Genomic DNA, 26,051 nt, shown 5'->3' with positions numbered 1-26,051 from the left:
GCACTGAGGTTAAGAGAGTTTCTAAGTAACATTATGACAAGCATGATAACATTGCAGGGATGATGTATTATAACTACAAAAACACAACAGGAAAAAACCAAGCAGATGAGCAGTTAAAACAGCACTATAAATTGATGGAAGTTCATACTCTTCCTTAAGTGCACCCTTCTTGTTTGGTTCCTCCACAAACGCTTCTGTTTCTTGCTCTTCTGACATCCCATGCAAGTATGGATTCAATGGTGGTGGCCTCCAAAATGATCCATTTTTGAACATACGGAAATCTTCTGTCCTCCACTTGGTTGGAGCATCTCCCTACAAAAAAACAAAAGTATTTTTATTTTGGTGTTCTTTTATTTCATTATGCTTGAAGTTATGAATTGTCACTAAAATTCTACTTGCCTGAAGAATTGAGTAAAGCTTCCATCTATAATATACATGGGCTGGAGTCTGGTTTTCAAATAAAAACCTAAACCAGAGAGCAAAGAAAAGACACAAAACATATTACAAATTACTTAACTGAAGCAAATTCAAAAGAAGTAATTAAAAAAAAAAAAATATAACCACACCCTGTTCAGAATCCCACCTCAGCTACCGAGTGAACTCAAGATAGCTAAAATCACGTACACCTACAGCACAGCTGTGCAGAACAAGCACAACCGCTCCACACACATACATCTGCAATCTGCAGAGTGCAGAATTCCACAAAGGCACAGCATTTCTCAGAAGTTTCAAGCAGAACAGGGTCAGAAAGAACAACTGTGCAGCCCCACAGTAAAGCAGAAGAATCATCAGTGTCAAGAGTCACTACGGGAGCAACTGCAACTGCACAAGAAATTTGGAAATTGATCCTTTTTTTATTCCAGTAACAACAAGAGCTGGAAATTCTGACAACTTCACCATGTCAGCTGAAGTTTAATCCTATTTGCACTGACGTCAAAGAAAAATGACGCCCAGCTCTTGCTAAAGGTTAGAAATTCGGCTCCAGGAAGAACAGACTTTACATTGAGTTTGTCTGGTTTGGGGGGGGGATTTTTTTCTTTTTTTTTTTTTATATGTATGCTACTGCTTCCACTGATGACTTTGAATCCTTCAGAAAAGTAGGCATTAAATGTAATTTTATTTATTACATATGTATTTTAGATACTTACAAATGTATTTTAGAGTGTGTATATAGTATTTTATTTATTTATATGTACACATTAGTAACAACTGGAATAAAAGTGCATTCTTCTTTCTTAAAAAGATAGCATAAGCATTTGTACATTTTGTAAAATTTAAATCTGCACATAAAGATAGACCTAGTAAAGCCAACTCTTATTAGTATTTCAGAAATGCAAAATATTAGCAACAGTGAAAATAGTTAGCGCTATTTCAAATTGAAGCAATGTAATAAGCACCTGAACATTGGATTGTTGATTTCTCGGTTCATGATCATGGCTTCAAACATAGGCCCTTCCCGTACCACAAACTCTATCATTCGATGTATCAAAGCGAGCAAATTCCTACAACAACAACACAGTTAAAGAAAAATTGATTCAGACCTAACACTATATAAAACTACACTCCACCTAAGATACTACAACTGTGCAGGAGATTATTTTGCTGTATTGTTAAGAAAACTGTATAAAAGATAAGGTAACATGGAACATATTATAGCCTTGCATCATAGACACGGGCATTCTAAAACAGAAACATGCCTAGGAGCGGTGGAGTAAGAATTTAAGAGGAGACCTCTTCCCTGAATTTCCACGGCTTAGCCTACAACCATCTCTTGCTTAGCAGAAGCTTAATAGTCCTTATGCATAAAATTGGGCAACTGAACACCAAAGTACAATTAACTATCAAAAACTAAGCCCTCATCTAAATCGACTAGAACTAAGACCGAAGTGTTAGCTAAAGTTCTACAGAGGAAAAGTGGCTGAATATTATGCTCAAAATTGAACACACATAACTTTTGAATATTCAATAGAAACTGCATTCAGCTTTCAAACTATTCAAGTATGAAAGGAAAAGCAAATAGCCTTCTTGATGCCAAACAGGGCAATGGTTTTATTAAATTTAGATAAACTCTTTTTGGTCAAGACTCAACTATTGGCATAGAACAAAACTGCCCATCATTTCACGACATACCATCCAATGTTTCCTCCCTCATACACTCAAGTGAACCAAATCACAATTAAGAAAAAATAAAAATCTGTATTCGTTTCATTCAGCACTACAGCCTGAGACAGGCAAGAAAGCAGATGTGAAGCACACATTTTTCAAGCCACATCTGAAAATGCAGAGCCACTTATAAGCACGCTAACAGGAGACGGTCATATAAGCTTTACAAAGAATAGTGATCGTCAGTTTCCAACCTTTTGGGTTTTTTTGGAAACAGGATCCTGAATTTTCAACTATAGATTACCTACATATATCAAAAGCTTCACAGCACGTCCTTTGAATGTGATGCAAACAAACAAAAAAATTATACAGATTTTTACATTTTTAAATTTGTTTTCTTAGATGTAACAAATGGATATTAGTTCTTTACATGTACCTCATTAGATTTCCTTTTAGCAATTTTTTAATTATTAAAATTCAAAAATTGTTACATTGAAAAGCTGCAGAATTTTCTATTACTTCTTAGTAATGAGGTGATTATTTTCTACCATGAGTATTCAAAGTTCTGCCACAGCTATAATGCACTACATGAAAAAAATTTTCCAACTTCAAAAACATAGTAATAAAAACCTGCCCCTGCCATCTGCAAACTTAGCAAATGTTCTGTTTTATACCAGCTAGCATTAAATCTACATTTGCCTCAAATATTACACAAAAAACCAAACAGCTACCTACAGCTCAATTTTCCTGTCTGTTTGCGAGGACATAGTCTCAATAATTCTGTAGCCATTTTATTTAAAGCAGTGTTCTGAAAGTCTAAATAGCAAGCCTGTTCTTGTTATATGAACTGTATTTGAAAACATCAGTAAGAAAAAAAAATTACAATTAGCTTTCAAGCCTCTGAGCTATTACACCATTCATTTATTTTAAGGCAAGTTCAATGTGATCATTTCTGGCTTCCTGCAGAACCATGCCCTTGGTTTTAATCTAATTTTATTTTCATCGAGTACAATAAAGTTGCGTAAGAGCAGATTCTGCTTGAACAAGAACATCTGCTTTGGAACAACCTCAGACGTATGAAAAAAGATTCAGTACATCCCATATCTGAAAGAGGGTGTTACATGCATTTTGGTATATACGACAGAATAATTGAAAGTGAATTTCTCAGAAAAAAATTGATTGTGTATACTCAAGGTTTTCTGTTTAGTAAATACTAAGAAGTAAGAGATGTTAAAAACCAGTATTGAAAATTTTCAAACAAAGGAGAATAATTTAATATATTATCCCACTGAAGTCAGCTGAAATTTTTGCATGATGCAATGCACTGTGTAATAGTCTTAGCAGTTGTCATTAGCACCTTTGAAAGTCATCGGAAAAAAAAAAATTGTAAGTATTTTCAAATACAATTCAATTAACACGAGCTTTTATCATATGAGCTTTCAAAATGCTACAGTAAATAAAATGGAAACGTTTTTCTCTGAAAGCTAATTACTCTGTAAGCACTGTACAATTTTACAAGTACTTGTTCTACTATTCAATGTTTCTCAAATCAAGACTCCTCCTGGTCACCCTAATTATTCATGTGTCTACCCAATAAAAATTGTACTGTCCTAAAATTTCATCAAAAATACTAGTGCATTTGAGCATCTATTGACAAATATGTTAATATACTACCATAACTAGCTTCACAAACCTCTCTCTTCCCCCCACACACACGCGAAAAAACGAAAAAAGGGACTTTGTGACAATTAAAACAGTGTAGTAAAAAAAGATGATAGTTTTAAGTGCATTATTTTAAAATGTCATTTAGCTTAAGTTGGCCAACAAAAAAAAGTTTTTCAGTTATAATAAAACCACATTTATTGGAGCCGATCGTACCAATGTCTGGTCAAAAACTGTATACTTTCCCAATCCATCCCATGATGTTTTCCTGGTCCCCCGCTGCCGCAGACAGTTCAGCTGGTGTTGCTCACCAAGGCCAATGTCAAAGAGAATTTGGTAATCTTTTGTGCTTATTTACTTTTAAAACAGTGTTGTGTTCCTATGTTTGGGAAAAGGTTTTGGCTTAACTGAGCAAGAGTATACCTAGACTAGTGTGAAGGTAGAAGCACTGACGGGTACCAAAACGTAAAAATAGCCTTGCAATACAGAACTACCTTTTTCAGCAACCAAAATTATTAACTGTTGCACATTAAAAAAAAAAAAAGCAGAAATCAAAATGATTTTTAACTGAACTGGTTACAAATTGTACAATTAAAAAAAAAAAAGGAAAAAAACCCCGCAGCACCACACTGGAGACAGCTGCATCCTAGCTATGAAGCACTCAAGGTTTATATCAGGACCTCTGAGACAAGCTCTTTCACCCTAGTGTTCACTCACAAAGTTACCCTGCAACTATTTCTAGTGCTCAAATTAAATGCAAAAGATAATTTCTTAAATCTATCCTCACTGGAAGAAAAGTTAAGATAAGGATAGTAAGACTGTAAAACGTACACATTTCTCTCAAGTGTCATGAAAGAACCATTGCTCAGTCAAGCCATTACCTTTTCCTCAACATCACCATTTTTCTTTAAAATTCCGAAGGGGAAATTTTCTATATTTAGATCAGTAATAATAAAGAAAAACATGTACCTTTCTGTTGGGATAACCACTTTGACTATGGCTTGCGACAGAGTCTGTATATGAAGTCACATCAGATAATAAACATAGAATATGTGAGTATTGTTAACAAGTAACAAGCAAAAATATACATATGCAATGAAAATACTACACATCTATCACAAGTTTTGCAGGCAATCACTGCTGTGAAGTTATAACTAAGCAATTACACAAAATGCAAATGGTTGTGTCAGTGAACCATAAAGGTTCACTAATTGCAAAGTATTAGAACATTCCTGTCAGAATGTACATTGATGCACTGAATAGGTACTACGCTGAACATAATTAAGAAAGGAGTTCTTAAGTTTATGAAAAGATTCTAAACTATTTGACTTGGATCACGTTGGTATTACTTTATTCCCAAGTCTTACAAAAAACAGCCCTAACATTTAAGTGTCATTCAAAGAATCAACAAATTCTTACAAATGTAAATCAAGTTGGCTTGTGATTACAAGATACTTACCCTTTTATCAGCTAATATTCCAGAAAAAAAAAAAGTTTGAAAACTGACTCCATAAGTAGCATAAAATACTTACTCAATGTCCAGATTAATTACCTTCTACACAAAATACATCAACTCTAGTGTAAAAATAACGCTACCCAAATTAAAACGTAGTATTTTCTCTAAAGAAAACAATTTAGATACTGCAATTTGGCAGCCAACAAAAGGGGGGGACGTAGGAGAAAAAAATCCAGGGAGCCTGGAGGGGGAAAATGATAGCCAGATTTAAAGCAGCACTAAAATAAATCAAGACCCAATATACTGTACCCTAACACAGACATGAAACAGAGCTTCAGGAATTAAGTAGGTTCCCTTGGGCTACAGCAGGGAACCAGTTAGTTTGTACACTAAGGGCCGCCAAAGTCAGCCTGAACAATGCAAATCTATGAAGCCACTGAAATACTGTCACAGATGTAGTATTTAACAATGAGATATGGCCCAGGGTACTGTAAGTTACCTTCTCAAAATCTTCCTTGTTTTTTGGTGGTGGTAACATTGGAGCATTAGGATTCTTCAATCTCTCCCTAGGCTGGGCATTAAAAGGCAGTCCTGACGGAGGAGGCGGGAGGGTGTGCTCCATCATAGAAGGTGGAATGTATATTGGATGCGGTGGTATAGGTACAGCTTTGCCCCAGCCTAGCTTCATTTCAAACGACATAATCATCTTGCCTGAAAAAGTGAAAGTAAAAAAAAAAAACCCCAAACAAAACCACCATTATGTTATAAACTGGTTCTGCGTCACCTGAGATTTCTCTGTGTAAGTGCAGCGTTTAGGTTTGCCTGCCGTGGTTTACTTTTTGCTTACGCTGTTGATTAGTGCATCACATCTATCAGACTACACCATGTGTGAATGAAAGCCTATTACATGAAATACTTTATTAATCTTCCCCCAATGTATCTTTTCAGGAGACTACAGCACACAATTACTTGACTTGTTGGGGAAAAAAAAATTTAAAAAATTTGATATTCAGCACATGAGAAAGAACAGAGTAATTTTTAAATTATTTCTGCACTTCAATTCTTCAAAATGTTTTGCTCATAATAACAAATTTCAAATGAAGTTATTCAAAACCAAACATAATAACCAATTAGAACTCCTACATAGTGTAAGCCTACTTACTAACGGCCCTAGTAAAGGACCATTTTGAGAAAGCTATGCAAGGGCAACCTTTCATTTTTTATTCTTTTTGTCTAGGATGCTGATTTTTTTATTTTCAGGCTCTTCCTGAACTGTAAGGACAGAGCTTTCTTCATCACGTAAGACATTTTTTTCCTTTTTTTCCAAAAGAAAGATAGACAAGATAGTCCATATGCAAAATTACATGTCTGGTGTAGTACAGTTACCTCTTCAGTATTAGGAATTTAGCCATTATTCAAAAGAACATATCTATCACCAATTATTGATAATATCCTGCGCACTAGTTAAATTTATTCACTAAAAAAAACTATTGTTGGTAAACAACTACAAGTAATAGATGCCTTCTTAAAATAGTCTGTTTACAGAGGAGAGATTATCAAACATTACCTCCCGCTCACATCTTCAAAACAGTCAGAAATTTCACACCTTTACCCACAGCAAAAGCCACCAGTATTCCCAGCCCCTGTGTATGTATGCTATAGTTTGATGACATTCAGCTGCCAGCAAAACAGTCAGTGTAAACTAAAAATCACTGCCAGTGTGGTATCCACTGGAGTTACAGCGTACCTATTCGCTAGTTTGACAAACAACTTGAAGATATGCTTACAGTTACTCCTCAATATTCCTACAGAGATAATTACAATTCCGAACTGAGAAATCTGTTTACCATTTAAATTCTTTAATGCTCTTTCAGCATCTCTCCTGTTCATAAAGGCAACAAAGCCGCAGTTTCTTTCTCTTGCTCTTTCTTCATCAGTTCTCGGCCACATAATTTTAACGCTCGCTAATGGTCCAAAGCGTCCAAATTCTTGACATAACATCTCTTCATTCATCTACATGAAAAAAGGTAAAAATTAGCATCTTGCTACTGTATTTCTAAGATACTCGTTCATATTATTGTCCAAATGTTGAGATTTTAATTTTCTGAGTTTCTTGAAAAACACTTCATCGATACCTCCCCAATGTTATCTACTCCAAAAATAATTCAAAAAATTGCGTTTGAAACTGAGCACACTCAAATTTTTGAGATATGATCCACCTTGCACAGAGATATCCATGGAAAAATAATTTTAACTGAGCATTTTTGCACCTAGTAACCGATAGTCTAAACCTTAACTTTTGCAGCATCACGTACAGAGCATTTATCCAAATGAATACTGCCTCTACAGTCACCAATTGTACCTAGTATATGGGTTTAAACATATGCATATGGCTTAAAATAAAAAGGAGGGAAAATTGCCACTGGAAGAAAATTCAGCTGGACCCAAACATGCCAACGCTGCACTTCACTCCTTGGCTCCAAACTTACTTGAGGGTTAATGTTTCCAAGATACAGATTTGTTGTGCTTGGATCTCCAACATCATGTGACCCTGGTGCATAATCATCCAGTACTACAATGATGGAGGAAAACACAGAAAAAAAGAAGTCATAATCCTTGCTATACATTTAAGTGACAACTTTATATTGAATGAGAAAAGAATCTATATTACCACCAGACGATCTGTTTCTTCTTGAAGGAGCATCCACTGAACAAATAGAAGAAAAATATATATAATTTAGTCTACAAATTTTGTAGCCCAAACAAACATAAAAAATAACATCTACTTACTTGAACGACGCTGGCCATCTGAATCTGACTGGGGTGGTTCAAAACGACTCAATCTACCTTTTGTTTTATGTCTTTCATCACGCTCCTCTTGTATTCTACAAAACAAGTTTAACGTAAGTAACAATATCATTGAGGTTTTTATTCTAAAATTTTCAATAACTTTAGAATTATGAGAATTTTTAATATTAAACAAAGGGCTTGTTAAAAATTTAAAATTGCCCATATGTTTGAATTTCTGTTTAATCAACTGGAATATATCTACCAGAATTATTCCAGCTGCATGCTTCCTCATTCATACTGTCAGGGTGCTTTAACCTCAAACAAAATTGACTTGGTTTGAGAAGCAGTTTACAAGACCAGAAATAAGAACTGTGCTCTGAAAAAGTGACCCGAATTCCACATCCAACTGCCAGAGATCCACTGACTGTTCAGATGACTTCTCAAAATGCACACAACTCCTTAGTGTCTATTTCTCCTCCTACCTTTTCTAAGCCTTCTTCATGTAGGCTGTCACCTTGTAGGGTGACAGACAGCCCCATATGACTATTTCCAGAACATACAGGATCTTGTCTCAGTTTATACCTTTGAGGATAGTACTCACACAAATAACTATTTGGTTCTTTGTAGTTTGGCCTTAAATCCTGGTATGAAGATATTGTGTACCAGGAATAGAAGGTGTCAGTTCAACTCATTTACATCAACTAATGAACAGACAGCAGTGAAGTTCAGACACTACTCACAAGAGACATTTATGGATTTATAATGTAGTACCTATTGTTTTCTAATGCATACAGATTATTTTGTTTTCCACCTCTAACATCAGGGCAAATATACAGCACTCAGTTACACTCAATACATGTGCTGCTCTTTCTGTTGTATAACACATTCAAAAGTGAAAGAATCTGCTTTTTGAAGCATTATTCAGCTTGTTTTTAAAATTATGCAAGCTGAAGTACATCTCTCATCTTTAATTACAAGTCTTATTTCTGCATTAATACAAAAGCTCAACCTCATCCTACAATTCTTCTGGATATAGTTTTAGAGACACTGACAAAACTTCTTATCCTTCCCGAGTCTGATAGGCATTTCAATTTGCGACCAATCTCTTTGCTACATCCTTATCAAGAGAAAAGTCAAGACCAAAAACCTGAACATCCTCATCCATTACAGTACCTACTTGTCTTGCTGTATCTTCACTAACTTTAACAACGCATGAGACCATGTTAACAAGTGTTCTCATTTACAGGCTCACACTTGCTAATTTATAGCAGAATTGCATCCCAAGTTCCACTTTGAAGTAACGTACTGACAGCAGCTGTCAAAGACACAAACCTAGGTTTCCATTTTTTATCTTGGTAGATAGCTGGTTGATTCAAGCATCAAAGCTTCTATTCACACCTAACTGATCCAAAAATCATCTTCGGTAGCTTTGGAAACATAGCCAGTCATTCACTTACTGGGATCTCTGAAATACTTTATGCGTTTATATGTAATTTTTTTGGTTAATTGCTCTGGATATTCTTCTGCTTAGGAAGGCAGTACCAAACTGTTTCAAAGGTCACAATCAAACATCTCCGACATGCAAAGAAATACATTCATTTCGACAGACAAAGATTTAAGTCAGCATACCGGGCTTTTTTTGGTTTGTTTTTTGATCATTTTACATCCTCTGGTCGATGCTAGATTTCAAAACAGAAGTCCTGTTCAGCAATAGTGGTAAACACTTCCTATCACCAATCAGCATGAGAAAGGGCAGAAGTATCAAGGAACACCAGAGAACTAATTAGATGGCAACTGATTATCCAGACAAATCACAGACACCTATACCAAGCATCTACCAGCATGGGTTCGTACTCTGTTTAATTATCATTGCCACTGTTAATTAAGTTATACCACTCCACAAGCATTTGGGGAAAAAAAAAAAAAAAAAAAAACAACACCTACTTTGGGAGACAACTTAGCAAGAATGATCCTAAATGTTGCCTGTAAAAACAAGGTTAAAACCTTGCATCTTCTTTATTTACAGTAAAAACTAGTCAAACTTACTGCTTTAATTCTTCTTTAAAGAGTTCCAAATTACTCTTTTTCTTTTCCTTCTCTCCTTTCTTCAAAGGCTAAAATTAAAGATATATCAGCCAACATTTCAGCAGATAAAATGAAACAAAAATAAAAGTTATATGTATATAACAAAATTTTAGATAATTTCCATGCATATTTTACCCACAGCTTTCAAACCAAGTAAACTACTTGGTAGTTGAAAAAAGTTCTACTTGGTAGTAGGAAAAAAAAAAAAACAAACCAAAAACAGACTTGAAAACATTAAGACTGAGCGCTATCAAACACAAAGCTAGAAAATACAAAATTAAGGATAGCTTAAACTAAACTGTGTTACTTCTCATTCTTACAATGCAGCATGTGTGATCAAACACTCTCTCTACAACATACAAATTTAAACTATCTGTGATCTATTTTGTCAGTTTGTTCCACTTAGAAGCTGACTACACCCCTAGCAAACCATCATGCTCTAACTAAATTGATATATGTGTGTACATATATATGTAAATTATTTTACTTTTTTTTTTTTTCCAATTATTTTATCCACAGACAAACATTCTATGTGAAAAGAATTTCCTTCTCTTGCTTCCTTTCGGATATAATACAGGTCTGAAGAAACAGTTACTCTAAATAGTTCAAGATCCTCAGAAAAAACACTCTTGAATGACAACGAATATGGACATTGTAATTTATTTTATTTACTGTAATATATGTACCTTAACTAACTCATGTGAACTCTTATCTTCAACAACATTGCTTTTATATAACCAAATTTAAATTAAAACGTTTCCAATAGGCAGACATACAAAATATTTATTGTGTTACACACTACAGCTTTGGAAAAACTGGACTTCCTACTCACCCCAGGCAAAGTTGTTTGTTTGTTTTTGTTTTTGGGGAGGGTCTGCCAAATAAATAAAATCATTTTTACCTCATTATCTTCAATCACCATTGGACAGGGCAAGTGAGTAAATTGATTGCATTACTTGATAAGTATTTATGACAAATTTGAAAAACAGTAATATTCTTACAGTACAAACACTTGCATATGACAGAACAGAGCTCAACATAATAAAAAAACGCTACAAATTATTTCCGTAACTGTAGAGCTTTACATACAATGAAAATCAAAACTGCCATCCAGTATTACCCCACTAGCCTAAATTTGAGTTTTGTTTAAAGCTGGAGGGAGGCTAGGATGGGATTACCCACAATTATCACATTACATCTCATTTCCCACCCTAACAGGCAGTATCATATATGTTTCACTTAAGCTTAAAAATTGTAGTGAGCTCTATTAAAAGACTTTTTAAAGACGTCCAAGACATTAATTACACATTACACATATACAGCAGTAACAGTAATCCTATGTAACTATCACTTGACTTGAAGACTAAGTTTGTTCATAATATTTCCATTACTCTTTATGATTAAATCTCAGTTTAACAAAAAATGTATCAAACCATGCAGAAGTCAAAATAAATTAAATAAAAACAAGGTGTTCAGCTTCAAAAACGTGCAAGTTCTACAACTTATTTGGTACAACTCAAAGAGCTAAAGGGACTTCTCAAACATCACCACAAAAAAAAAAATTCAAAAAACCTCACCAAGAAAAACTTGGATCAATGCAAAGGTCAATTTTTTTTTTTAAGTTATAAAAACCTAAAAACAGATGGCAGCAAGAAGAATTGCTTCTAAAAGTTCACAAATTCTCAGGATTGGAGATACTGTTGCTTTGCAACAGTCACTAAATCTGTATTCATGAGAAGTCTGTCTCAATTAGCAGGAACACAGTAAAAACATACAGCAGCCAAATCAAAGTGCAGTACCAGGTATATCATGCTGGATACAGGGCTACTGGACCTCTGCATTTCATCATCTTGTTATGTGCTATGGGATTAAGCAAATCAAAATTTCCACCTTCTTTTAATATGTGATAAATGCAGATAAAACTACTCTGCAAGACCACACAGACCTTTTTCTAAGCACTTCTAAATACTTTGTAAGTATAGGGTTAATATTCAAATAAGAAACTTACAGGCTTTTTGGTTTCTATCATTAAGAGGGATGGAGGTTTCTCATTAGATGGCTGGCTTGGTTGATTTTTTTGATCTGAAAATCGTGATGAAGGCTTATAGATTTTACCCCGTTTTTCATCTGTTTCATGCTCCTCTGAAATTAAAGGCAAATCAAAAACAAATTCTATTAACTAATGCTGCACAATACTGTTCATTAGAAAGAATGCTGTTCTTCTTTAGTCTTGTTCATTCAATTCAATATATTATTTCATTAACAAAAAGTGATAATACAAACTTTCCGTAATTTAACATCTTTTAATATGACAAAAAAGAACAACGATTAGGTATTTTAAAACAAAGCATTTTTTCCTCTGAAGTTTGAAAGACAAATCACGCCACTACCTAGTGAGTCAAAGCATAAAGCAGATTTTAGCATCAAGTTTCATTCGCTGCTTCTAATGTAACATATTACTTTTAAAATGCAATTCAAAGCCAATCTTCATCTTTACTCAAAGTCAAATGATCCACCCCACCCCAAAAAAAGATTAGTTATACCTTTAGATGCATTAACGATTCCTCCTCTTACAAACGTTTTCACTTTATTACCATCACTTCCTTCAAAGGCAGCAAGGAATTCTTCATAAATTTCTGCAGCAGCCTTCTCGTCCTCCTACATAGCAAATGTTAATCTATTTACTATCATCACAGAACAACCTTCACTAGACAGCTATTCTTAAATTAGCTATGTGACATTCCTTTTTATGTTCTAGAGTTCATGCTACAAACTGCATCAAATGAGTTTCAATTTTAGACAGAATTCAAATTTCTGAGAAATGTGGGAAGAACCAGCACATAATATGTAAAGCAAGTAAGGCCTGTATGCTCAAATATGACTGTTCACTTACAAGAGTTTACATGGCAATTTAACATTCAAAAGATGCCAAATAGAAAAGATCATATGAAAGACCAGCGTTATGAGACTGGAGCTTTGTTGACCTAAGCATCAGAGAACGGTACATATTCCATCATACCCATTACGATCAACACATGTGACTGAAGGAGATTAACAACAGGATCACTTTTATGTATTTCCCAAAGAAGTTAACTCAATGACTTAATAAAGTTGAGTGAGACACTAAATTTAGCACTACCACGTTTCTTTAGGCTAGTATTTCCAACAACCTAGCAGGAGATATCCCACTGAAATGCAGTAAGAGTTGTTTGTGTCAAGTTCAAAGCCCAAAATTTTCAAAACTTCCACCTTACCAACTACAAGCTACATACTCCCTAAAATTTGGACGCTCCTGAGCATCCTAAAATTCAGTATCAAATTTTAATGTTTTTATTAATTCCAAAAGAAGTCATTAGACAAAAATACGTTTTACAGAATAACAAGGATGTGTATTGAAACAATTTCAGAGACGACAGGTACTCTTTCTAATTACCGAAATCCAATGATAGAGAGCAAACGAAGAACAGAAAATAACCTAACGTGATGGCTGTCTTCATTTTGAGCAATACAACAATCAATGGATTGTTGTAATTCAGTATTTCAGGAAGCCAGAGAACTTGATTTCTCACACAGAAGGAAAGAGAAGCAAGCCTGCCTCTCTATCTTAATGCCATGGATGCCAAGAACAAATTAAACATGTAAAATACAATTCACTTTCTTAGAAAGCTACAATTATCAAAATAAAGAAATTTGGTGGTAAAGCTGGTTGTAATCTAAAAGCAAGCTTATTTCAGCTCTGCATACAAAGTAAAATTTTCATTGTATACCGTTACCTTCTTTTTTAATTCTTCTTGCTCCTTCTTGCTCAGAGTCCGTTTGGCAGCACTCATTTTGCCAATACTGAATGCTTTAAGTTTGCTTTCCATTAGAGGCTGCAAAAGCAGTAAGAAAACAAACATTATTTTAATCAGTTTGTAAACAGTTTAATGTTAGTCTTTATGGTGGCCTAGACCAGAAACTTTCTACCTGAAGTGACTTAACCTAAACAAAACAAAGAAAACGCTTCCTGTACTTCTCTCTGAACTTGCCATTACCTAAAACAACCAAAAAAGTTAAATCTGTTTTTTCAAAAACAAATCATCCTTGGTTTAATGAGAAAGCTTTTAATACACCATTCAAACACAGCCGAAATCTGAAGAGTAGCTGCTGAAAGAGCTTGGAGACCTTATCACTACACAACACAGTTTCTAAACCTTTGGAAATACATGCTTTGCACTACAGCTCCTTTTTGATCGTTGCAATTTCCAGAAAAAAAAAAAAAACAACAAAGAAAAGTTCTAAAAGCTTTTCTGCCTATTTTGGCTGGAAGAATGTTTGTGCAAGGTTGAACAGGTGTAACTGAAGAACAAAATGGGTGCTAAATTTCAGTTGTAATAGGTTAAGTGTTATATTTAAGGTTATTAATAAGGTTAAGTGTAGTATTTTTGCTTGAAGAAGAAAAATGCATTCTTGAGGTTTTCAGCTACTAGTTAAATAAAACAAAAGACCTCACATTTAGCTCCTAGATTCTTTCTATTTTAGGTAATTTAACCTCCATTAACCTCCATTCCTCCCTTCTTGAAACCCTGATGAAGGAAGGACTCCACGTAACAGTCATTTCTGGAGAATATGGAATTAGAATTCTTAAGATTCTATTTAGGTAGTTAACAAGACACTAAAACGTTGAGAGAGGAAAGACAACAGCATGAAGACTACGTTCAAAAGACACGGGCAATGGGAAGGAAAGGATAGAAGAGATAGGAAACCTCTCTGGAAACTCCTAGCTTAACACAGTAATTCATAAAGAATCAGCACAACAAGAAAAAAGCCCCAGAAGAGGAAAACAAACTATTTAACCTTTATCTTCAAAATATTTTTGATGCTCTTACACAGTGATGCTTAAAACTACTTTTGCAATGACAGTTTAAAAAAAAAAAACCAAACTCAATTTAATAAAACATCGAGACAAATAAGAACAACTTAACTGTCGTATTATCAATCAACAATCAAGAACAACTTAACTGTTGTATTATTAAAAAAAATCAGATGCCAACTGCAAAAAGAGTTTCCTCTAGGAATAATTTTCTTTGTAAAGAGTTTTATTTCTAGTATTAGCTTCCTATCCAGAATTTTTTACATATGAAAAAGCACTGTGAAAAACAACTGTTTGAAATACCTTCAGTTTATAATCCTTGGTTAGTATCACAAACACCTCTTAGATCTGTGCCAAGCGTATGACCAAAATAGCTCATATTTCTTTGAAAAATGTTCCCTACTTCATCATTAAAAGGAAAATTATCAGTTACAACTTAACGCGGCATTGTCTGTGGAGTTATCTGGTTTATAACACTATGTTTGTCAACATGAGCTGCTGTGACAGGTTTATCAGGAGCTTTTCATGCATCTGTGTGTTTTTAAAGTTAATAAAATCCAGTTTTCTTGTTGTCTGAAAGACAGCTTGTATTTCAGTATGACAAACAATATACAACCTTGGCAAAATGTGGGCATATTGCTATAGCACAGCAATGCAGACAAAACAAATACCACACTCCTACCCAAGGCTTATCCTGTCATCAGGAAATAATCTCTCTCAGTAATGTTACAGGATACCTGCAGATCAGCCACATGCATATATATTCTAGTGACATAAGGGAAGCAGCTGTAAGATAACGAGTTCTGGCACTAAGATCTCCTCAGTTTAGAAAGGGTCTCAGGGGAAAAAACAAACAAACAAACAAACAAAACCCACACACCTTCAAAGTGGCTGGAGCAATATAAAGTCAATAGGACTGAACTAATTTGTGCCTGCTAGTAATATTCCAGTAGGCAATTATAACAATATTCCAGTGGGCAATTATTATTAACTATATGCAGCTTCACAGAATTCCTAACAGAGCTATACAAAACTTGAAGGCCTTCCTCCTTCAAAAAATGGAAAATAATACAGTGAAAAGGGTAAAGCAAATGATGGAAGCAAATTGAAAACTTCTAGCTGAGTAATCAAATCACTGTATGAAAGCAAACTTCCATTAAACATAACACTGCATTGACTGTAAGAAGGCAAAGTACTTAAGTCCCAGTTCCATCAACAACACAAAATATTCAAAAGAGATTTAAGAGTAATTTTCCAAATTATAGCAAGTAAAGCAAATCAATAAAAGGACTACTTTATGAAAAGTTTCTGCTATCACAACTTTAATAATGTTATCTTACAAGCAATTTAACAGCTGGTAATTGACTTTTTCATATACAAATTCAAATTGAAATCTTGAAGAAAATCCAAACCACAGAATGAATTGTCTGGTTTTAACGCTCTGTTTGGCCCTTGCTGCCTGTTTTCATTTTAGCTCAGAAATAGGTAGGCCTTTAAGCAACGTACCAACCACAGGACCAGGAGAAGGTCTCTTCAGCGGTGGTGGTGGTGAAGACTAAGTAATTATTCTTATCTTTTGCTTTAAATATATTCTATTAGAAAGAAAAATAAAGGATTAAGTTAGGGCCACACTATGTCCTTTTTGAGAAGCCAACTGTATACAAAAAGACATTATAATATACAGCGACTCTTACGATTAATCACCTCGTATTTTGAACTATTCCTCAGTAAAAGAGATAAACATATACAGAGTCCTCACAGCTTCTTCCTGTTCAAGTATCTGTTATGAATGCAACACCATGCAGCAGAGCTTCCTACACTAGTGGTTGTTCGAAAGTTTCAAGGAATATTTTTAAGCATGAAAAATCAATGGTTCATTTACAAATACCTACAGATTAGATACCCAATGCACCAGAGTCTGCCTGCAGCAAGTAGTTTTCTTTAGAGAACAAGCCTATTTTAAGTTTGTGGGTTTGGTTGGATTTTTTTGTTTGAGTGGGGTTTTTTTGTTTTTTTAAATAGTTTGGACTTACATGTGTATCAGCAGATCCAGTGGTGTGTACTGCATCTGGCACTCTGACCTGAAGAGAGAATGAAAAGGAGGTGAGGCACAGAAAAAGAAACAACCTCCGTTTTTTTAATTCAGTTCTTCGAATGTGATTTTCATTTCAACTTCAACGTCCAAATACACAAGAACAAAGATATATGTACTGTATTTTAATGATATATCTGAACAGGGTCACAGCATGAACAATGTCAACATAAGGCAAATAAGGGATTAAAGACAGACTGCTCTTGCTACCATAAAAACATTTAAATTTCCACAGCTGGATTTTATAAACATGCCACTAACACCACTGTAAGGACAAAAAAAAATTAAGTTTGTTACACTGAATCTGCAAGAGTTGTCATTAAAAGCTGTTAAAGATTACATAAAGCACTTGATTATATTTGCCTTACTATAAAATCATTTCCAAAACTGCTCTTAGTATCTTGTGCATAGATGGAAGCTGGTCACCTCAAGAACACTAATTTAAGTCCAATTTGTATGTACTAATTAATATTATTACTTTAAACTGTAACTGAACTTTAACACATAAACCAGTGTATATACAAAATTTGCATAGGCTTTTTTTAAAATCAGGTTTTTAAATGAGTTTAAGTGATGGAGAATGCTCCAACAAACAGGACTGAACACATTTTTAAAATTAAGTAATGCCCAAATTCCAGAAAACCTCACTGACATAACATCTACTATTAAGACATAACTGCCTGATGCACAATTCATATCTAGATTGAAATTTAAGTCAAATAAAACATTTCCATTAGCTGAAATCTGTTCATTAGTTACAGAACATTAGCACTTCTCCTTATTACCAGGAATTTATAGTTTCTACCAGAAATAGTAACATACAGTGCTCATCTCCAGTCTTCCAAAACAGACAAGCACCAAATGCTACTCTAGAAGATAATTTACTAGACCTCGTTTTCATTTTACATCATGTTTTTTCATCAATTAAGATAGAGACATTTATGTTTGGACAAGTATACTCCTATGTTTTACAGTCAAATCAATTTAGAAAAAATGGTAGATGGCACTTCAAGAACCAGAACTAAGTCCACAAAGGTAAAGAGAGACACAAAGATACAACCCTTAAAAGGCAGAAGCAAAAGGCTCCTAGGAATATATGTTTGGGGTTTTTTTAAGAAAGGGAAAGGAGGAAAAACAAACAAAAACACCGATTATGTCTTACTCTCAAAGACCTCCCAAATCCACTTACCTGCCACACTATACATTACTCACAAGGCACATCTTTGCGCAGAAGTTAATAAAAAGTTTAGTTCACGTGTATCAGTAGCAGTTCATTAAAATACACGTGGAAGCACATATCACAAGCATCTTTTACTAATACTGCTTCCTGCAAATTTTTCCTCTGTATTTGGTGCTGGATTTTTTTGTGATTCACAACTGCCTATGGCACTCAAATCAGTAATCTGTTATCCACAGTTCTACATACTGCAAAAATGTAGCTTAAGGAAACCCGTCCTCCCCAAGACAGTTTACGAATGCATAGCACAACATCACACAGACAAAAGAAAGACACTGTGCAAAAGAATTTCAGAGCTTGGAAATGGCATTCTTCCTGCTGCCAGCTGCCACCCTGCGGCAACCAACACATCAGTTACAATTCCACCCTTAAAAAAAAAATATTTCAGACCTGCAGTTAAAAAGGTAAGTCTCAAAGGTGGACTGATACAATGCCGTCTGCCTTAGTGTACTGACTGAGTTGAGACCTAGCACTGCTTGGGAGGAGGTGGTTGTTTGGTAACAGCAGAATGAAATGACCATTTTTCAGTTCTCCACATCTGTGTCATTTACAGAAGTTTTGGAAAGCGACACCTTCCAACAGGGATGAGTGCTGAAGCTGCTTACAGGGAGGACAACAAACAAGGCATCACACACAGTAATGAACAGTACCAATGCTCAGTACAATGACACTTAAGACACAATATTCTGAGGAAGAACATAAAGAAAAGTATCAGACCCCAAATCTGCTTCTCCAGCAACAGAGCAGATGATACTGCTCGGAAAGGCTTTCAATGCATGGTAGCACGCAGAGATTCTGCAGGCTAACAGTGGAAAAGTAGGCCAATGATTAAAAAAGTCTGAAAGTCGCTGAGCTAGAAGTACAGCGGCGCTCCCCAACCCACCAACAGGGACCACAGCACTGTGGAGCAAGCCACCCCAAACATTAGCCGAGCAACAGAATTTCTACTAAGGTGCACTCTGAAAACTTCTAAAAGCAGTTTTAGCTTTTAGACCAACTTTATCCCACAGCAACTAGCAGCTTTGCAGAGCCACATTATTCTCCTCCTTAAATAGTTCTTATTTTTAAGGTCTTCTCTTCCCATCTATAAATTTAGTTCATACCTTTCATACTGCTTCTGACCATCCAAGCAACTGTACCCGCAAAGCACAAGATGAAATGATTCTTGACAAAATTACGCATTGCTATCTGCCAGTTTCTAAGTAGCAGTTATTAAAAAAACTACTTCTCACAGCACTGCACTTTGCATCCATCTGCACCGCCCTGACAAAAGGGGCGACTTTGTTTCCCTAGGAGTTACACCAGTTGAGCTGATTCAGCAGAATCACAGTGTCTTTCTAACATTCACAGAGAGGAACATTTCAGAAGACGTTGCCCACCTGTGTTGAAACCTGGAACAGGATTATGTTTTCCTCTTCTCATCATGTTAAGTAGCTCAACTGAACTAACCGTTGAAAGAAACACACCCAAAGCTCTGTCCTGCACCTGATGATGTTTGAGATGTGAGGATAGCTCCTTCATGTTTGAAACACTGACAGAAAAAAAATGCACTGAGTCCTTTTACTCCCAATTCACTGCCTTTACCACTCTGCATGAAGCCTATCTTTCCCCCCAAGCCAGACTATTTTCCAGATGGATCACTTTCACTGCACAGGTCCCTCAAAGAATTGTGCCAACATAACTGAAGTAGCAATGCAGGCTGCTGAAACGGCATTCCAGTAAAATACGGCCCTGTCAAACCACAGTCTTGGAGGTCAGGTCGCTCAAAGCTCCATTACTGAGTCTAGTCAAGTTTACTCAACCTTCAAAATAAAAAATAAAAAAAAAAATCTTCACAGGACCATACAAATGAGATTTATGACAAATTCCTATCAGAAAGCCAAAGCAGAGAGCCCTCTCTCAGATTCTGATGTTTAAATTTTCTTCCAGCTTCATGGCAGCTTCCAAAGAAAACAGAGGAGAGACGACTGCTCTCCCCAATCTTTCTTCCTGTCAGCAGTGCAGATGCCCACAAATCCAGCTCTTCATAGTTTCCCAAATTTCACAATCTCTGTGTAAAACTGGCATGATCATGTTATTTCACAAATATTTAAAATACGCTGTATAACACAGACAAACTTTTTTTTTTTAATTAATACTGATGCCATTTAGTAAAACAGCAAAGAGCAACAAAAGCACAAAAGCTGCCAATAAAACCCAGGAGACAATCCACGGCCTTCCAAATGCTGAATGTTATTTTTACAACTGTAATAGCTACAACTTAAACATAAATAAAAGCCCTGCCCTTGCAAAAACTAACAGCTTCAGGGTAAAGCGTTTACAAGAAACTCTGGTGTAAGACACTCTTGCCCTGTTTCAACACCTTCCATTGATTCTGCCCCCATACTGGGCAGCTGGTCACACTGAACTACATCACTTTTCCCGATCTAACTGATCACCTAGGAAGAAGAGAGTTGGGGAGGTTCAGCCAAACCAGTTTCCAATTCATAGCAGGCTCACGCACCCGCCCCAAAATCATGCCAAATCAACTGAAGAGGACAATGTTTGGGAGGGGAAAAGTAGCTAAGGCTGGGACTAGTTAGTGTCAGCACTGATACCAAGGAAAAGCAAATGGAATCACAGCTTAATTTAAGATGTTAAAATCCAGCAAAGGCGGGGAGGTTTCCAGCCCAACTTGTCTTTTTTATTCCTCCTTTCTCAATCAAACTATCTAGAAAACAAATGCTTGCAAACACCTGCAAATTATTTTATAGCTAATCTATTTACTCTTTACATTTACTGGAATAGTGCACATTAATATTATTCACTATTTAAATAGACATCACTTGCAGACACAAAAGTAAATGGAAAATGGTTTTCTCCAAAGTACTTGCAAGGAATGCTATTCCATTATAACCTTAAACTCACATGAACAAGAGCTACCAACATTTAACTTCCTACTGCTAGAGAGGAAATGAGAAGGACACTTCCTTTTACGTTTCCATCAACAGAGGAACGCACTTATGCCTCTCCTGCTCCTGGTCACCAGTTGAACAGCAATACAGGGAAAGTTAAAGATCATGAGTTTCACCATCCTGCAGAATGCTACATCTAACTGGAATTCACCACATGTACAGATTTTACATTGCCGCTCTTCATACGCTTTAACTTACCAAGGAAAGCTGTCCATTCACAAGCAAGTAATCACTGTTCTTCAACATTTAACTAACACATAACTTACTCAAAATGCATTTAAGATTAAGGAATGTTGTTAAAACATTTTTTAGAATGAAAAAGGGAAACCTACAGCTTGGTCTAAGTGGATAATCTCTTCTGCCACATAGTACCCAATTTGTACAGTATTATATGTAAGAGCAGTGGACATATAGTCACTATTCTCAGAAGATAAAATAAGAAAATGGCAGAGTCATTGAGCAGCTAATATTTCATTACATCAAGATAATAACTGAACATAATCAGTACCTGCCATTTCAGAACCATATCCTACACTGACCTCCTGTGCAGTCTTGGGCAATCTCTACTTTCTCTTCCTTCATTTTGTCCTTCTTTCCTATTTAGATTTCTGGAAATCTCAAGCACATATCTTGCTATCCTAAACTCAAAGTGACAAAGGAATAGATGATGCTTCTGCAACACATTTCACATCAGACACTCTCAAACTTATTTAGAAGCTGACAGTATCCTAAAAAGCAGCTACCACCACAGCGACACAGGCAATGGGTGCTCCTGGACCTGTACCATCTCCAGCGATGGTTTTCAAATAGTGAATCAAACAGATAATGCCTGACTGAAATAAGCTTGATTTTACACTATAAAACAAAATAACTGGTTAGACGTTAAAAATCAGTACTTGGACACTAAGACCGAAGAACAAACACCACCCGTTCTGAAGGGGAGAAACCGTATCTTACTGTAAGTGTTAAAACCTTCAACTGCTAGGCCACAGCTCTTCACAGAACACAGAAAATAAAATGTCACTGCATCTTCCCAGGAGGTAGGCTGGAAGCCAGCAAAGACACATCTTGGAATTGCCACTGAAACATATCCTATGGAGTCTACAAGACATATTTGTTTTGCAAGTACAATTATTCTTACAACTTGCAAATATGATGCACCAAAAGAAATGGAGCCTAAAACTTCAATTTCAGTATGTAAGTAAATGAATCTTAAAATGATTAAAAAAAAAAATCAAAATCTTTGATAAATAATTATTTTAAGAAATTGAGCAAAATGGTTATTTGCTTAGATTGTTAAACCATAAACATTTTCATACAGGCTCAACTAAAAAATACACATTTTTATCCTTGTGTGAATAAATTAATTACAAAAAAAAAAAAAGAATATTGCTAATTTCAGTACCATTATGTCATACTTCTTTCTGCAGACGTGAAAAGTACCTCTACGGATATACATATCGCAAGCATTCATGAAATGACAAAAAAAAAAAAAAAAAAAAAAGACACCACATACACCCCACCCCCCCAAAGAAAGTTGAGGTTGAAGGAAATAAATGCCAAGAGCTAGGCACGTCTTATTTTATTTCACTTTTCAACAAAAACATTCTCATGGATCCAAGTATGTACTATCACTATTTTCTCTGGCACACAAAATAATATTGACAATACAAAACAAGTAAGATCTAGAATGTAAAGCATGGGAAAAAAGACTACTGGAAACACAGTATATACGTCCAGAGTAATGGGAAATTGAGGGGTGAGGAGGAACTGCACAAAGATGGCAAGATACAGGACCTCCTCAACAGGCGCTGACAGACTAACGCGCAGGTTTGACTTTACATTCTCTAGTAGTCCCACTGACTTCAATGGGACGGATGACTTAGTATGACGAGGTAAGCGTCTGCACATACCTCTGCAGAACTGAGATCTAGGACAGAAAACAATTCTTTTAAGTTAGTTACTATTGTATATTAAAAAAAGAATATCATCAGCACAGAAATAGTAAACGACAAAACAAAAAAAGTCTACGATGTAACTGTGAAAAGAAAGTGATCACATCTGGGTTGGTTTTGTGTACCATGTTATCGGTTGCAGTAATCAATAATTAAATTATTATTCTATGTCTAATTATACTTGAAATCCCAAAACGTCTTATTCCCTGGAAGCCATTCTCCATAAATTAAGACCTACTTTACCACTAAAGTTTTCTGTCCAGCTCATACTTGCAGTTCCAAGCCAAAGGCAAGATCCAAAAAAAAATGTTTCCTGGCAATATCTGGAATAGATCATAAAAGAGAAACAAAAATAAAAGTCTCCTACTCCAATAACACCAACTGGGTAAACATGCAAAGGCTCTCGGTAACTACATTTCAGCTAGTTTCCTAGCAGCAAAAAAAAATTTAAAAAAAATCCTGTTTTAGCTGAATACAAATATGGGTAAAAATTATTAACCTATATAGCACTGGAAATTCCTGAGCCAAAATGTGGCTTCTCCCTTGACTGATTTACACACTCACACAAAAAAAACCCAAACAAACACCACACCAAAAAAAACCCACAAAAAAAAAAAAAAACACATCAAAAACTGGAAGATTTATATAGTTCTGGCCTAAAACCTCCACCGAAGCTGCATGAAAGGGAGTGTCACTAATAGCTAATCCGCAAACCATCAGCTGCCAGTGAGTCCCCCAAAACATATCTCACCCTCTACTCTCTTGGCAGGAGAGGATGCTTGGAGAGCAGGCAGCTCTCTGCTGTTATTACCCGCAGCCAGCCAGGCGCTGGCTTCAGCGCACGTCTCTGGACGAGTTTGCCAGAACTCCTGCACTACCTGGACTTCTGGTCTGCAAATCCAACAAACAATAATTGCAGGAAGTAGAGCGGGTACAGTGAAGAGAGCGGGGAACGCCACGGTCATTTTGTGGAATCTGTAACTTCGTCGCAAATCAAAAGGAGAGACTCGATCCCAAATTATCGTTTTCCTTCACCCTCGCAAGTTGGAAACTAACCCCACGCGGGCTTCAGCCCGTGAGGGGGATCAGGACTCCCAGCACGAGCGAAATTAAACACGTATACGGGTAAGACCCGGACATTAACTAACGGCCCGCACCCGAAACGGGGGATGCGCCGGTTAGGACAGGACGACCCGCGCCTGCGGGCACACCGCGCTCCGCCGGGCCCCCCCGCACCCCCGCCCCGCCCGCCCCCGCATCCCTCCGCCGGGGGCACGGGGACGCGAGGAGGCCGCTGCCACCGGCCCGGGATAGAGACGTGCCCAGGGCGGCCCCAGGGAGTGGGGATGCCCCGCGAGAGGCCCGGGCCCCCCGGGCCCGCCGCGCCGCCCCCTTCCCGCCTCCCCACCCCCTCCCGAGGCCCGCAGTCACCCCGGGCAGAGAGCGGGGACGGAGCAGGCCGCGCCGCCCGCGCTTCGCCGCCCCACCACTCCCGGGCCCCGCCGCCGCGCCGGCAGACGGCGGCCGTGCCCCCCGGCGGCGGAGCGGGCCGGCGGGCCGCGGGCCGCCCCGCGGAACGGCCTCACCTTCCCACTGGCTTTCTGCGAGCCGCTGGGCGCCTTGTCCGCCATCTTGCCTCTCCCCTCGCTCAGCCCTGGCGGCGAGGAAGCGAGCGCCGATCCCACCGAGCCCGTGAGCGGAGGGCGGGAAGCCGATGGCCGAGGCACCGATGGGGCGGCCTTCGCCGGGGCGGGGCGGGGCAGGGCAGGGCCCGTCCCCGTACCCTCTCCTCAGCGGAGGGGCGGGGGTAGCCCGGGCCGCCGCAGCGGCAACGCGACACCCCGCCTCACCCGCGGCCCTCCGCTTCGGGCGGCGTCTGCGTCCCTCCCGGGCCTCTTGCCGTCACGTTAGCAGAAGAAAACCCAAATGAAGTCGCTAGGCGACCCAAATCCGCCTAGCAAGCCAGCTGCGGTAAGGCAGGCAGCCGGCGGCGGGAGCCCGAGCCCGCCCGACGCCCCTCGGGGGTCGGCCTGGGCCCCAGCGCAGGCACGGGCCGTGCCGCTGAGCTGCGAGGAGGCGCCAGCGCTTCTACCCGCGTGAAGGGGACACGGTCCCGCAGGGACGAACCCTAACGCGGGGGGTCGGCGTTCAGGCACAGAGCACCGGCCCGCATTGCCTGAGCCCCGCGGAGGGGAGAGGGCCGTACGGATCACACGGAGCCTTTTTTTAATCACCGGGTGTTTTCCTACAGGGCGTTAGCAGGTGGCAGCTGGGAACAGCTCAGGTGGGATGAGTAGAGCGGTAGCAGGACTCGGCTGAGGGCGCTGGGAAGGCCCGCGGGGCGGGTGGTCTGCCTGTCCGGCGGTGTGGAAATGCTCGGAGCGCTCTTGGTGCGCACCAAGGGCCCGCAACGTGTTTTAGGCGGGAAGGCCCCATGCAGGATCGGGCAGGGCAGGACGGACAGTGTGTTGGGCAGCTGCAGAGTCCCGCGCTTCGGCCGTTCTGCACGGCTCTCCTCGTCCATGTCCAAAGACACCGAGCAGCGCGTGGTCATACAATTTGGAGGCAGGGCTTGCCCCTAATCGTCTAGCAAAGTGAAATAGGAAGAATACTGGTTTGAGCAACATCAAAACGTTAACGTCAAATTAAGAAAAGCCCAGGAATAAATAGTGAAGAGGATAGCACAGCAAATCCTCCGTTATTGGGTTAGATAGCACACCACCGCAGCAACTTTCTTTATTGAACATTGCTTAACTAGGGATTATAATCAGAGGTCACATTACATTTATCAGGAGTCTTGCATTCCTGTGCTTTTACGGATTTTCATCATCACGTGGAAGATGCTGGGGTTGAGATAATACTTAA

General features: G+C 37.9%; 1 protein-coding gene across 1 annotated transcript in view; it reads right to left on the bottom strand.

Annotated features, from left to right (window-relative positions):
• Positions 1 to 24,863, bottom strand: part of U2SURP (U2 snRNP associated SURP domain containing) — a 47,631-nt gene extending 22,768 nt beyond the window's left edge. The window contains exons 1-16 of the mRNA XM_076341005.1: positions 24,773 to 24,863; positions 16,982 to 17,029; positions 13,870 to 13,968; positions 12,640 to 12,754; positions 12,105 to 12,238; positions 10,929 to 10,970; positions 10,058 to 10,125; positions 8,012 to 8,106; positions 7,893 to 7,928; positions 7,711 to 7,793; positions 7,069 to 7,234; positions 5,721 to 5,932; positions 4,735 to 4,778; positions 1,398 to 1,502; positions 400 to 466; positions 149 to 312 (exon numbers count right to left, since the gene is read on the bottom strand). Coding sequence (XP_076197120.1) covers positions 149 to 312; positions 400 to 466; positions 1,398 to 1,502; positions 4,735 to 4,778; positions 5,721 to 5,932; positions 7,069 to 7,234; positions 7,711 to 7,793; positions 7,893 to 7,928; positions 8,012 to 8,106; positions 10,058 to 10,125; positions 10,929 to 10,970; positions 12,105 to 12,238; positions 12,640 to 12,754; positions 13,870 to 13,968; positions 16,982 to 17,029; positions 24,773 to 24,817 — 1,523 coding nt within the window. The 5' untranslated portion in view covers positions 24,818 to 24,863. The remainder of the gene's footprint in view (positions 1 to 148; positions 313 to 399; positions 467 to 1,397; positions 1,503 to 4,734; positions 4,779 to 5,720; positions 5,933 to 7,068; positions 7,235 to 7,710; positions 7,794 to 7,892; positions 7,929 to 8,011; positions 8,107 to 10,057; positions 10,126 to 10,928; positions 10,971 to 12,104; positions 12,239 to 12,639; positions 12,755 to 13,869; positions 13,969 to 16,981; positions 17,030 to 24,772) is intronic.
• Positions 24,864 to 26,051: the final 1,188 nt, after the last annotated feature.

This window comes from Aptenodytes patagonicus, chromosome 6 (assembly GCF_965638725.1).
Source record: "Aptenodytes patagonicus chromosome 6, bAptPat1.pri.cur, whole genome shotgun sequence".
Taxonomy (NCBI): Eukaryota; Metazoa; Chordata; class Aves; order Sphenisciformes; family Spheniscidae; genus Aptenodytes; species Aptenodytes patagonicus.
This window is presented reverse-complemented; position numbering and strand designations above follow the sequence as displayed.